At 32.7% G+C, this 13833-nt stretch overlaps 1 protein-coding gene across 1 annotated transcript; it reads left to right on the forward strand.

The window, feature by feature from the left end:
* The first annotated feature begins 4966 nt into the window (after positions 1–4966).
* LOC137812364 (uncharacterized) lies at positions 4967–13327 on the forward strand. The gene is made up of 15 exons (XM_068614309.2): positions 4967–5435; positions 8678–8822; positions 8942–9050; positions 9168–9308; positions 10223–10327; positions 11040–11123; positions 11206–11321; positions 11470–11571; positions 11852–11965; positions 12066–12122; positions 12202–12268; positions 12373–12426; positions 12533–12607; positions 12705–12740; positions 12914–13327. Exons 2-15 carry the CDS (start codon positions 8803–8805, stop codon positions 13025–13027), a joined length of 1194 nt encoding a protein of 397 aa, XP_068470410.2. The 5' UTR covers positions 4967–5435; positions 8678–8802; the 3' UTR covers positions 13028–13327.
* Positions 13328–13833: the final 506 nt, after the last annotated feature.

The following is a 13833-nucleotide window of genomic DNA, read 5'->3' on the forward strand; positions in this document are numbered from 1 at the left end:
CTTTGCTTCTTTCAGGCCACGCATCTTCTATGACCCTCCTCCAACTCAGGAACCACCCACCTACCAACCTCCACCACCACCGCCACCCCACCACCCTCCACCACCACCTCACCACCCTCCATATCAGAAGCCACCACCTGAGTATCAACCACCTGAGTATCAACCACCTCATCACCATCATCCACCACCAGAATATCAACCTCCTCATGAAAACCCTCCACCAGAATATCAACCTCCTCTTGAGAAACCTCCACACCAAAAACCACCTCCGGAGTACCAACCTCCCCATGAGAAGCCACCTCCAGAATACCAACCTCCTCATGAGAAGCCACCACCAGAATACCAACCTCCTCATCATGAGAAGCCACCACCAGCATACCAACCTCCTCATGAGAAACCACCACCCGAATACCAGCCTCCTCATGAAAAACCACCTCATGAGACGACACCACCATATGAAAAGCCACCACCACCAGAATACGAACCACCTTATGAGAAACCACCACCAGAATACCAACCTCCTCATGAGAAGCCACCACCAGAATACCAACCTCCCCATGAAAAGCCACCACCGGAATACCAACCTCCTCATGAGAAGCCACCGCCGGAATACAAACCTCCTCACGAGAAGCCACCACCGGAATACCAACCTCCTCATGAGAAGCCACCACCGGAATACCAACCTCCTCATGAGAAGCCACCACCGGAATACCAACCTCCCCATGAGAAGCCACCACCGGAATATCAACCTCCTCATGAGAAGCCACCGCCGGAATACAAACCTCCTCACGAGAAGCCACCACCGGAATACGAACCTCCTCATGAGAAACCACCACCAGAATACGAACCTCCTCATGAGAAACCACCACCAGAATACCAGCCTCCTCATGAGAAGCCACCGCCGGAATACCAACCTCCTCATGAGAAACCACCACCAGAATATGAACCTCCTCGTGAAAACCCACCACCAGAATACGAACCTCCTTATGAGAAGCCACCACCAGTGTACCAACCTCCTTATGAGAAATCACCACCAGTGTATGAACCCCCTTACGAGAAGCCACCTCCAATAGTGTACACACCCCCACCATACCACCCTCCTCACGAGAAACCTCCTTATGAGAAACCACCAGTTTACGAGCCACCACCATTGGAGAAACCACCAATCTACAATCCCCCACCTTATGGCCACTATCCACCATCCAAGAAAAACTAATAACCAGTGGCCAACATCACATGTTTTGGTCTACTCAAAGTTAGACCTGTCGTTTGTCATATAAAGTTTTTTGTTTGCGTTTAGGAAGCACTTTTAGTGTTTGAAGTACGTACAATCTTTCCTTTCTGCGTGCACTGTTTCTTCAGAATAAAGGCTCTATGTGCCTCTTTGTAATATATAACTTCAGTTTCCCTTTCAGCAACCATATAACTATGGTAATGTCAATTATTAGTGCTTTTATCTGTGCCTGTGTTTCAATCTTCTGTCTCTACTCCTTAAGAAAGTACCAACAATGACTAAACTGCGTTATGCATGTTTGAAATATTTGATATGAATGTAGTACAAACAAATAAATTTGTGTGTATTTCTTCTTGGTTTGACACGGGCAACTTAACAGTATAAACTCAGACTCAAATATTTATTCTTACAATTAATATTTTTTATTATTAATTTTATTCCTCTTATTGTTATTTTTAAAAAATTATTTTTACTATTATTATTATTGTAGTTTTTTTGCTATAATACAAAATTGAAAGATGATATATAAAAAAAGTTAAATATACTCTTAAAAAAAATCATGAGTGTTGACAGAATATAGTCAAATTTAACGAACCCGTTTTATTGAACTTTATTTCTAAATATATATGAACAAGTAATCTTATCCTTCAACCATTAATATTTATTTATTAATTAAATATCAAAGTATGGTGAAAAAGACCTAAAAGTATTTAGCTTAATTTTATTTAATTTGCATATATAAGAAAAAATTGGTTAGTTGTATCCGTCTAAACTTTATGGATTAAGACTTATAAGTGGTACTTTTATACAAGGGTTAGAGCATTTTAATTTATTTATTTATTGATAAAAAAATCCAGTCGTATAGAAATTTTAGTTTTACGACTTTTTCACTTATAGATATCTTAATTTCTTTTTCTACTAATGTTTAAACTTATTTTTTGTTTGATTATTTGAAAAAAAAAATTATCAACTAATTTAACTTGTGGCTGAAATTTTGTTTTATTTGATTATATTTTACTAATTGGTATCTCACACCACATATTTTTGAAATATAAGTTTTTACAGCATTTTTATTTGACTTATTTATATAATTTCAACTATTTTTTTAATATTAACAAATATTTTTTTTCAAGTAAAAGTGAAGTTCATGTGAGCAGAAAAATAAAACGTGACTTTAAAAGAATAAATTAAGAATTCAAAGCTACTTTTTATGTTAAAAGTTGTGAATTAATCAGTGTTTTTTAAATATTTTGTAACAGAAACAACTCATTCTTAAAGGGTTAAGAACTTAATATATATAATAGTGACAGAAGTAATATATATAAGTATTTTTTATTAGGTGAAATGTATATGGTGAGGTGACAGGTCGAATTAGTTGGATGGGTAGATCCTTTCGTGCAAGACGACAACAAAGCCAAAATGAAAAATAGTTTTTTTTAAACTGAGAGAGAAAATGAAATGAAAAACAAAAGGTAAAGTGAAAAGGAAAGGAAGGAAAAAGTGAAAACAAGGTTAATTATGAGAGTTATGATTTATGAACATCTTACCTTTCTTTTTAAATGGCATATCGTATGGTAAAACACTTATCAAATGAAATGAATAATTTAAAAAATATTTATTAAATTTTTGATAATTTTAGTATAATTTTAACATTATTTTAAAAATATATATATTAATTTTTTAAAAATTAAAATTTTATTTTATAAATTATTATTATGATTATAAAAATAAAAATTAAATATTTATGAACTAATCATGAAAGATATTTTTCTGCTCCAAAAAATAATTTAAAACATACATATAAATCTTTATTATTAATTTATATAATTTATAATTATATAATATATAAATTCGTATTTCCATGTATTTTTGTCTCTGTTTCCGTGTTATTGTGTCCGTGTTATATTGTGTGTGCTACATATATTATGTTATTCACAATTACAATTACACATTAAATTTCCACTGGAGATGTTTATGAGCTTTTTCTAAAAAAATGTAATTATTTGAAACAACTCTTCAAGATTTTGACTTATTATTTGAAATTGTTTAATTTTTTAACTGTCTCTACATACAACTAATACTTTAAGCATAAAAAAAAATATTTTTCTCAAGTTTAAATTCAAGTTTAAGTTAAATATATATATATATATATATAATTATGAATTATTATAATATTTTAGTAAAATACAATTGAGTATAAATTACTAAATAATTATTTTATACATATTATATTTTTATAGAATATCTTTAATAATTCTTTACCAACTTGTAATTTTCGACGCGTCTTAAGCATCGAAGAATAGGGGTAACAAAATATATTGAACCGTCAAACTTATTTATCCCAATTTTTTTTTTCTAGCCAGATTGTTATTTGAAATATTATTATTTTTCTTTTTTTCTTTTAATTCATGTATTCTTATTTTATTTTATACTACATACATAACTATTAGTTTGAATTTGAATTATCTATTAATTTCATTAAAATATTTATTATTTTTTCTGCATTTTTAAAATGAGTTAACCCATCAATCTACCAACTTTTATCAACATTTTTTTATTTGCCTTTTATACGAATATTAAACCTGTATTGTCACTTTATTGCATAGAGGTACATCAGAAAAAAAAATTTCAACATATCGATCAATATTGCTTCAATTTACATATAATTTGACATTTTTTTTAATTAGATTCTTATTATTTGTCACAGGACATCAAATTTAATTGTATTATTATTGTTATTACAAGAATATATTAATTTAGTTACTTTGTTATTTAAATAATTACATTGTTCGTTTTGATGAATTGTTAAAACAAATACTTACATGGTCATTGTTTTGAAACTGAAATATTAACTTTTATATTTAATTTCTGTATGTCATAGACACGAAGACTCGTGTATTTTTCTTATTTTGTGTGATTCTTTCTATCAAATCAAATCAATGCTTTTAAGGTCAAAGAACCAAAATCATTAACCATTTAATCAATACTTATATTTTCTACATTGACATTAATGAGATGTTTAACTTTGTCGATGATTATTTCTATTATTAAAAAATTAAAATTCACAAAAAAATATTTTACAAAAGGTTCACTAGTTAAGTTGTTTTAAAATTAAAACTGTATACTTCTGTTTTTAAATATTTAACTAATAATAAAAGAACAAGTAAATTAGTTAGATAATAAATATAAATCTGGCTACGAAAATTTATCATTTTACTATAAGAAATAATTAGAATAGACAAATGATAAAAGAATTAGAAAATTGTACAAGTTGTTCTCCAGAGATATAATTTTAACTTTTCATTATTAGTAATAGCGAAGTTCTATTTGATACATGCGATGTCATTTTGTATACTTTTTTTAGTTATTTTTTTAATAAACATATTTTCTTTATAGAAATCGTAATTACTAAACATGATTTCTATTTTTTCTTTTTTTTTTATTAAAGTTATATTTGATAAATATGATTTATAAATTTCTTCCACTAAAAATACAACTTTAAAAAAAGTAGATAAACAAAATATTCATTAAGTATATGAAACAAAATTATGTATATCCAACACGAGTTTTATATGGTAAGAAATAAAAAGTTAAAATTACATTAAAAAAATTATGTTTCCAAATACATCTTAGTCAAATTTTTAATTTTTTTATAATGGTAATCTCTGGGCAGAATGGTAAATTTTGCATGTGGATGTGACTTTAGAAAGGAAAGGAGAAGGGTGGCGTAAAAGAAAAATAGTTGAAAAGTGTGACTTAACCATTTTTCCGCTTGAATTTTGCGCAGTGACAATTATCGTTCAGATCTTACTGTGCAACAGATTCAGGTGAAAGCAAAAAAATTACGACAACAGTAGTTATAAGTTCAAATATTCGTCTCTCTTTAAAGTTTGTGTACCAATTTTCTGAGGAAGAAGTTGCACACCAAAACGAAGACCGAAGTGCTAAAAGCAAAGCGAAATGGGTGTTGGGTTTGGCGGTGTTACAAACCCAAACCTAAGAGAGAAGATTCCAAACACAATTCTTGTTTACTCTTTCTGCTAAATCCTTTCTTTTTCACCATTGTTCCTCTCCTCGAAGAACTCCATCACCACCATCACCATTGCCGCAAACCTCAGATTTCGCTTCCCAGCAACCACCCTGATTCTTGTTTTTCCACTTAAAACCCACTCTCTTTGCCAGATCTTGCTTCCAGTTTCTGGTGCGCTTCTCCTTCTCCCCTCTTCTATTGTCTTTTTGCGGTTTTTAGAGATCGTGTGATATATATTATTCTGCCACTTGCTGTTATTAATTTTTCCTTTGTTGTTCCTTGTAATTGGGGAAAATGACACATGGTTACTTAATCTCGGAGTATTTTGGGGACATTCCTTGGTTGCTTAAACGTTGCTTGCGGTAGTTATTTGGAGAAAAGCAGCACGTGATTTTCTTGCTTATGGTTTATTTAATTTTATTTTGTTTTTTCAAGAATTAGGATGAGGGAGTGAAACGTCTTTGTAATCGGAGAATTCAAGTTGACAGACTGTTGAAATTTTTGGGTTATATGAAAAAGGGAAGAATTAAGCTGATAATTGATGTGACTGAGTGTTTAAATTGTGACAAAATGTATCCACGTGATTTAAACCAACATATGAAGTTGTTCGAATCTATTTTTTCATTAGGGACGTAACTCCTCACCTTTGGTTTTGGTTCTAAACTAAATTCTTTACTTTAGAGGAATAAAATCCTTTCACTATCAATGTACTTCTAGTATTAATGAAGTACGACTAATACATGGAGAAGTCCATGAGATTAGTAATATAGATATGACTCCTAAAACACTGACAGTTTTGATATTCGAATTCTTCCCATAAAGTTGAAGCTTGCTAAGATCTTAGCTTGTTACATGTAAACACACTCTTAGAAGAATCTGAAAGTTTAATGTTTCCCCCAATCAGAGAAGCTGGAGAGACAACATAGTAGATGAGACATTGAAAAGTTGAATAACTGCTGGAGAAACAACAAAAATATGACTAGATTGTCAGATGAGATTAAAACATTAAATAAGAATGGGGTCGTTCACAGACTGATGGTGAGATGGTCAGAATGTGGCATGGCCAAGGAGGAAGGGACACTGATGGAATAAGAAGATGCATACAAACAATCATGCACATCAAGTCCCAAACTCTCTAAATTATTAAATCAGAAACAACATTTGCAAGCTTCAAGCATAAAGAATTTTGGAGCTTCAAAAACCTTGAAAACTTAATGTGGCTTGAAAACAGCTTGTGGTTGGAAGCGAAGATGTCTCATTGGTGGGGAAGCGTAGCTAACATGGGTGAAATAAACCGTGAAAACTAAATATGGTTTCAAACAGAAATAACAGAAGTATTCGCATAACTAAAGCAGGGGAACTACTCGTGGAATGGAATGTTGCATAACCAAACTGATGTAAATGGGCAGCTAGATTTGTTTGTGAGACCAAGAAAAAGTCAAATGAGTGGAGGAGAACACTTTGGTCCCTATATTTAAGAACATAGGGAAAATTCATAATTGTGCTAATTATAGTCACCCCCATGAGACTATGGGAAAAGGTTACTAAGAGTAGATTAAGTTGAAGACATGGATTGTAGAGAATCAATTTGGTTTTATGCTGAGAAGGCCTATAACAGAAGCAATTTATCCTTTACAGAGGCTGATGGAAAGATAATTAGCAAAGAAACTAACATGGTTTTTTCTTGACTTGGAAAAAGCTTATGATTGAGTGTTAAGAAAACTATTGTAGAATATTTTGTACAAGAATGTTGAGTGCTCATATTTGGGCTGCATAAGACATGTATGTGGGGGGTAACTGGTGTGAAAACATTAAGAGTTGAGATTATGGTTTTTCCAATTACACCATGACTTAGGCTAAAGTTCTCTTGTTTAATCTAATCACGGATGTGCTTACCAGGGACATACAAAATTCTATTCCTTATTGCATGGTTTGTGCAGATGATATAGTTTTGGTTTTGAGAATCAAATGAAGAACTCTCAACTTAAACATAGGAAACATTACAATTTTAGCAAATGACAAGAAGAATTGATGTGGAAGTAAAAGTGGGAGAAGATATCATACCACATGTTTTTAAGTTTAAGTATTTGGGATCAAAACTACAAAACAATGAGGAAATTAATGAGGGTGTCGTAATAGGATACAAGTGGGGTGACTAAAGTGAAGAATGACATCAAGGGTTATTTGTGACCTCAAAGCACCTACCAAACACAAAGACAAGATTTATCATATTACTATGATCTGACTAGACTTTATGGTTGTGGGTGTTGGACTTTGAAGGGACAAGAGAGAAAGAGTTGCAGGAGTAGAAGTGAGAATGAATGATAAGAGGGATGTGTGGCCATACAAGAAAAGACAAGATACAAAATGAATGTGCATGAAGAGAGATTGGTGCGATACCAACAAAGAAAAAATAACATAAAATCAATTAAGGTGGTTTGGAATTTATTGAGAAGAGTAGAATGTACATGTACAAGGAAGGCCTCAGAAGGCTCTAGTATGAGGAGTAGATTGTATGATTTTTGGTCCTAGAAAGAGGAAAGGAAGATGAAGAACAAGAGGAGATATTTGGGGAAGTGCTCAAGAGGAATCTCATGGTAAATAAATAACCAAATCAATTAAGATGGTTTGGTTGAAGTCTATTGAGAAGAGTCGAATTTACATGTACAACCAAAACCAAGGCCCCAAAAGGCATAAGTATGAGAGTAGATTGTATATTTTTTTGTCCTGGGAAAAGAAAACGGAGATCAAGAAGGGATATTTGAGGAAGTGCTCGAGAGGAATCTCATGGTAAATAACATCATTGAAATTTTTGTCTATATTCAACCTGAATGAGTGGTCTGTAGAATCTTAAGACACTTGAATGCTCCAAGAAAAGTTTTTTTTTAAGAAAAAAGATCAACACTCAAAGCCCAAATTTCGAGTTCCATATAGGGGGATCACAAATTTTTCTTTATTTTTGTATCAATTATTTCCTATTAAGCCTTGATTTGATTTTGTAATAAATCTGTTCAGAATCAGATTTGAATAAAATTATGATCAGATTGTAGATGATAGGCTATTTGTTACTTCTTGATTACAACAGATTTGGTGTCCTCTTTGGCATTAATTCTGTCTATACATCAGTGGCTATTTTATTAAAACAGAATAGAGAAATAAAGTATTTTCTTCTCTCTTCTAATAATGAAGAATACAGAATCATCGCACAGATGTTTTACCAAATCAACAAAGTATTAGTGTGGTACAGTAATAATTTATAATATTCTAACAGGATATTCTTTTGGCAGCAGTGGGATATTGTATCGAAGTCTAATCTTTTTGTCTCATACCATGGTGTATGTTCCTCTTTTTTTAAAGCCATTTTCTAGTTCCATTCTGTAACATGTTTAGTTGGTTCTTTGTACTTTCTACAGGGCCTGTTTTCTTATAACAAGTATCTTTGCTCCTTATATGGGGGATCCGTGCCTTGCTAACTAGTGAAGAAGAAAAGCTCTCGTGTACAGTTTTATGAACATACAATCAGAAAAGCTTGGATATAATGGGGATCAGTACACGCAGGTCTAGTATTCATGGATGACCAACTTTGTTTATGTTGTTTGTCATTTCAAGAAATTTCAAATGTTCTAGTTTACATCAGAAACTAAATTGAATTGACACTTGCATATTGCTGAATACAGTTCTACCAATAGGAAACCAAGTGATAGTATGAGACTTATTGTGACAACTTTTGTTGGAATAGTTTTTGGCTTCTTTATTGGAGTGTCTTTTCCGGCATTGACTACAAAGGTGCAAACTTTTAGTACCTTACTGTTAGGCATACCTTGTGCTTCAGCATTTGATGGTTAAATATGAATGTTGTTGGACTTAATAATTAAACTCCAATGGCTCTTTAATGATTTGCAGTTGAATCTCCCATCCAGCCTGCTTCCTGCCATTGACATTTCTTACATTCAAGAGAAATATGCAGTTGGCAATGCACCGTCTTCTGTAAAAAGTAATAATGGCGACTCATCACAGCAGAAGTTAATAAATGATACATTGAAGGTACACAGCTCATGTCAGCCTTGTTAAGGACATTAAAATTGCTGGATGCAAGAAAGTTAATATCTGTATAACTTCTTTCATTGAGAATGAAAAAGATATAATTGGATAGTATAGTTGGAACAGATTTCACAATCTCTTTAAAGTTTCATGCACATTATTTGTTGAATGAAGGATGGTATAGAAAGTGTAATGAGTAAATGGACAAGAAGAATGAAGTAAATTTTTTCAATTAATGTCAGTTTACAATTTTAAATTGAGGTTTTGAGAATCATGCTTTAATGGGTTGTAGTGGATAGGCTCTCCAGATTAAGTGGATGGAAACTTGAGTTTCCGAATAAATAGGGTGCTGAAATTATTCATTTCTGTTGTTAGTCTTCTGCTTCCCTTTTATTTATTTATTTCAAAGGAAATACAGCTGTAGTAAGAAACAAGATTTAAACTGGCTGGCTGGCTTTCCTTAATGTAAATCTTCCTTTCAGTCATGCAACAGACTGCTGAGCCTAAAATTAATCATTATGCATTCTTGAGTAAATTTGTGAATTCATAAATTATTTAACTCTAGTTAAGATATGCTTAGAAAAGCTGTCTCTCTCTCTGTCTCCCTCTCTTGCACACCCACAAACTACTTCACCATCAACAGTCTAGGGAAGTTGAAATGTGAAAAGCAAAATTCCTTACAAGCAGAAACGATGTGCTTTGGTAAATCGTTGATTCAAATGCAAGGAAGAGAGTAGGAAATTAGTGCTGTGTGGTGATGTTACAAAATTGGAAAAATTAAATAAGAGGTGCAGAAAGGCCACATGATTAATTTGTTAGTGGCTCTTGGGTATGATTTTGTATTATACAATATTGGGAAACTGGTTTATTAAAGTCTGAAGAATAATTGCTGCAAATTTCATGATTCGGTATTGCAGATATGGGTTCCATCAAATCCAAGAGGCGCAGAAAGATTACCTCCTGAGATTATTGAAGCTGAGACAGACTTTTATTTGCGTAGATTGTGGGGTCAGCCCAGTGAGGTGTGTATCCTAAAACAACTTTCTTATTTCTTTTCCTTCTTTCTCCGGGAGCATATCTGAGGGTTAAAACATAGAAAACATGTTCTTTTGCATGCATATGCATATATAAATACAAATTAAGGTACTGTTACTGTTGTTAATAAACTTGTTAAAGAAGACTTCATGCGTTCCAAATTACATAAATCTTTTGATTTCACGTTGGATTTTCTAGAATCACCTTGAGATACAATTAATGGAATTTTAGATAAATTTCATATGTTTGGTTTTATGTTGAGGAAATTATTATGGTCACAACTTTGGATATTTTTTCAGTTGGATAAAAAATTTATGCTGAGTTTTAATACTACCTTGTTTTTATAGTAAAGACATCCAAACGTAAATCACATTACTTCAAAATCAATTTTAACTGTAATCAATTATGGAAAATCAATTTTGTCAATGGGCATCCAAACACAAACTTATATGTTTTGACCAGATTCTTTGTTTTGATGATGGAAAATCGATGTAACCCCTCAATTACAAGATTGAGATAATTTGGGAAAGAATACAGTCTAGAAAACTTTTGTTGCTTGGCACATGTGCATTTTTCTTCTAGCTTGATTTTTTATATGTTTGTTATTTGTTCAGTCTGTAAAATTTTGGACTGGAGAGGCCCCTGATGCTTTTATTGCGGTATATCATAAAAAGCATTTCATTAAGTTTCTGCTTGCAGGATTTAACCTTAAAGCCAAAGTACCTTGTGACTTTCACTGTCGGTCATAATCAGAGATATAATATTGATGCAAATGTGAAAAAGGTAACTATTAGTTTTTTTTTTCCTTTTTCTGATGGTTAAGCTTGTGTTTGGGTTTTTAAAGTAGTTTTGTAATTTGGAACAGTTCTCAGAGAACTTTACAATAGTTCTGTTTCATTATGATGGCCAAACAACTGAATGGGACGAGTTTGAGTGGTCAAAACGGGCAATTCATGTGAGTGTTCGCAAACAGACCAAATGGTAAGAATCCATTGTTCTCAATCATAAGTATTGGGTGCCAAATCTTCATAGCTACTTTTACCGTTATTGTTGTTTTCCCAACTAAACCAAAAGTGTTCTGGTAATGGAATATTGATGACATTAAGCATTTAATTGTTTTCCCTTCTAGGTGGTATGCCAAACGGTTTCTGCATCCAGACATTGTGGCACCATATGACTATATTTTTATATGGGATGAAGACCTGGGTGTTGAACATTTTAATGCAGAGAAGTGAGTTTTTAATGATACAAGACAAAGTTTAATTTTTTATATCCGTGTAAAGTTTTACGGTATCATCTGATTATTTGTTAATTTTTCTAAAAAGATTGTCTTTAAGTTAGTTAGTCAGTCATTATGTTACCTTTGAAATGTGGTAATATGTGATTAGATGGCAGTGTCAGAAATTTCTGTAATTGATAATGAATCAAAACAATTACATGTACTTTTGTATACTTGAGGTTTTATTTTTATTTTACTCATGAAGTTTGATATGCTCTAATGTCATTCGCAGATACTTAAAACTTGTGAAGAAGCATGGATTGGAGATTTCGCAGCCTGGTTTGGAACCTAATAAAGGGTTGACATGGCAAATGACAAAGAGACTGGGTGATCGCGAAGTTCACAAGTAAGAGAGGACTCTAGTGCTAGTTTTCTTCTGGTGCTTGTTATGCATAAGAATAAGAATGTGTAATAAGTTACTGCTTACTTTTTGTGATTTCAATCAGAGAAACGGAAGAAAAACCAGGATGGTGTAGTGATCCCCATCTGCCTCCTTGTGCAGCGTAGGTATCAATTTGCAGTATAATTGTTGTATTATCTATTCATACCAAACGGTATCCAATTTTGTTGTTACCCATGCAGTTTTGTTGAGATTATGGCTCCAGTTTTTTCACGTGATGCGTGGCGTTGTGTGTGGCATATGATTCAGGTTAAAGTTTACTCTTATTATTTTTTGCAAATATTCATTGGCTTGTTGTTTAATGTCTGTTTAATCGCTCTTTAATTAAGATTGTACCATTCTGGGCATTTCAGAATGATTTGGTCCACGGGTGGGGCCTGGATTTTGCTCTTAGAAAATGTGTTGAGGTGAGTCTGCTGTCTCATCAATTCATCAAATTTTGATTTTCTTTAATTGCAGTTGCTATCCTATTAAACCCTAAACATCAAACAAATATCTCTTATTATCATGTAGCCTGCACATGAGAAGATTGGCGTTGTTGATTCTCAGTGGATTATTCATCAAAGTGTTCCCTCACTAGGGAGTCAAGTAATTTGTTTTCCATGATTATTAATGTTAGTCTCATTGGTTGTTTTCATATTGCCGATGTAAGATATGCATCTTTTTCTGTGTTTTTTTTTTGTAGGGAGAATCAGAATCTGGGAAGGCACCATGGCAAGGGGTATGTTATATTATACCTGTTTCATACAGTTTTATATGTCTCTCTCACATCTATGTAATGTTTTTCTTTTCATACTTGTTGAACATTATTATACTTGTTATTTTACGCAAATACTTCGGTTACTGAATAATAATATGCATGATGATGAACCATGTCCATGGTGTCGGTGGCAGGTGAGGGAGAGGTGCAAAAAGGAGTGGACAATGTTCCAGAGTCGGTTGGCAAAGGCAGAAGATGCATATTACAAGGCCGTGGAAGTAGATATGTTCAATTCAACTACTCCTTAGTGGGGAAAACGGCAGAAGTTGACTTGTACACAGCCATCACCATTGTTGAGTTCGATTTTGCATGATATATAGTTTTTTTTTTTAAAAGTTTGTGGCACAAGTTACTTGCACTTATAATTCAGAGTCCTAAACAACAGTTCAATGCGGGGTTGCAGTGTTGGGAGTTAGAGAATTAGATAATATAGGTAAATGAAACTTACTGTAAGTAGTGTATTTGATTATAATATTCTTTGTTTTAGGAACGTTTGCTTGCAGGGAATACGAATGCAATACCGTGTAAAGGTATACACAATTTAGATCTGATAAGGAAGCCCTGGTTGAACCTGTAAACAAATCATGTTAAAAAATTCATTTGTCAAATTATAACTTAAATAGGAACGTAAGTTATAAAATGAAAAGAGATAGAAAGAAAATTATTTGTTTTTCTTCGCAAATAACTATTTAAAATTTGATATTTCTATTTCATTTATCCGTATCGTTTCTTTTCTTTATGTTTATAATCAAATAAAGTTGTGTCGGAAAAGATCACAGGTGCTTTTCAACAATTTCGGTGTGGAATTTGAACATAAAATGCTTTGCCACCTTTTTCCTGTGATGGTTATGACCAGGATTATTTTCTTAGGTGTGTGGTTTTCGGGTATGAGATTTTTTTTGGTTCCACCTTTTTCAGTTATTAAAGTAACTTGTAATGTGGTGAATGAGGTTCCTTGAAGCATACTTTTCTCTCTGCTTTAAATAGTTTCCCGAATATTAAGGACACATTACGTTTCACGAATTCCAAGGGATGTCAAATTGAAAATAGTTTA

Source organism: Phaseolus vulgaris, chromosome 2 (assembly GCF_051622355.1).
Source record: "Phaseolus vulgaris cultivar YP4 chromosome 2, ASM5162235v1, whole genome shotgun sequence".
NCBI classification, from domain to species: Eukaryota; Viridiplantae; Streptophyta; class Magnoliopsida; order Fabales; family Fabaceae; genus Phaseolus; species Phaseolus vulgaris.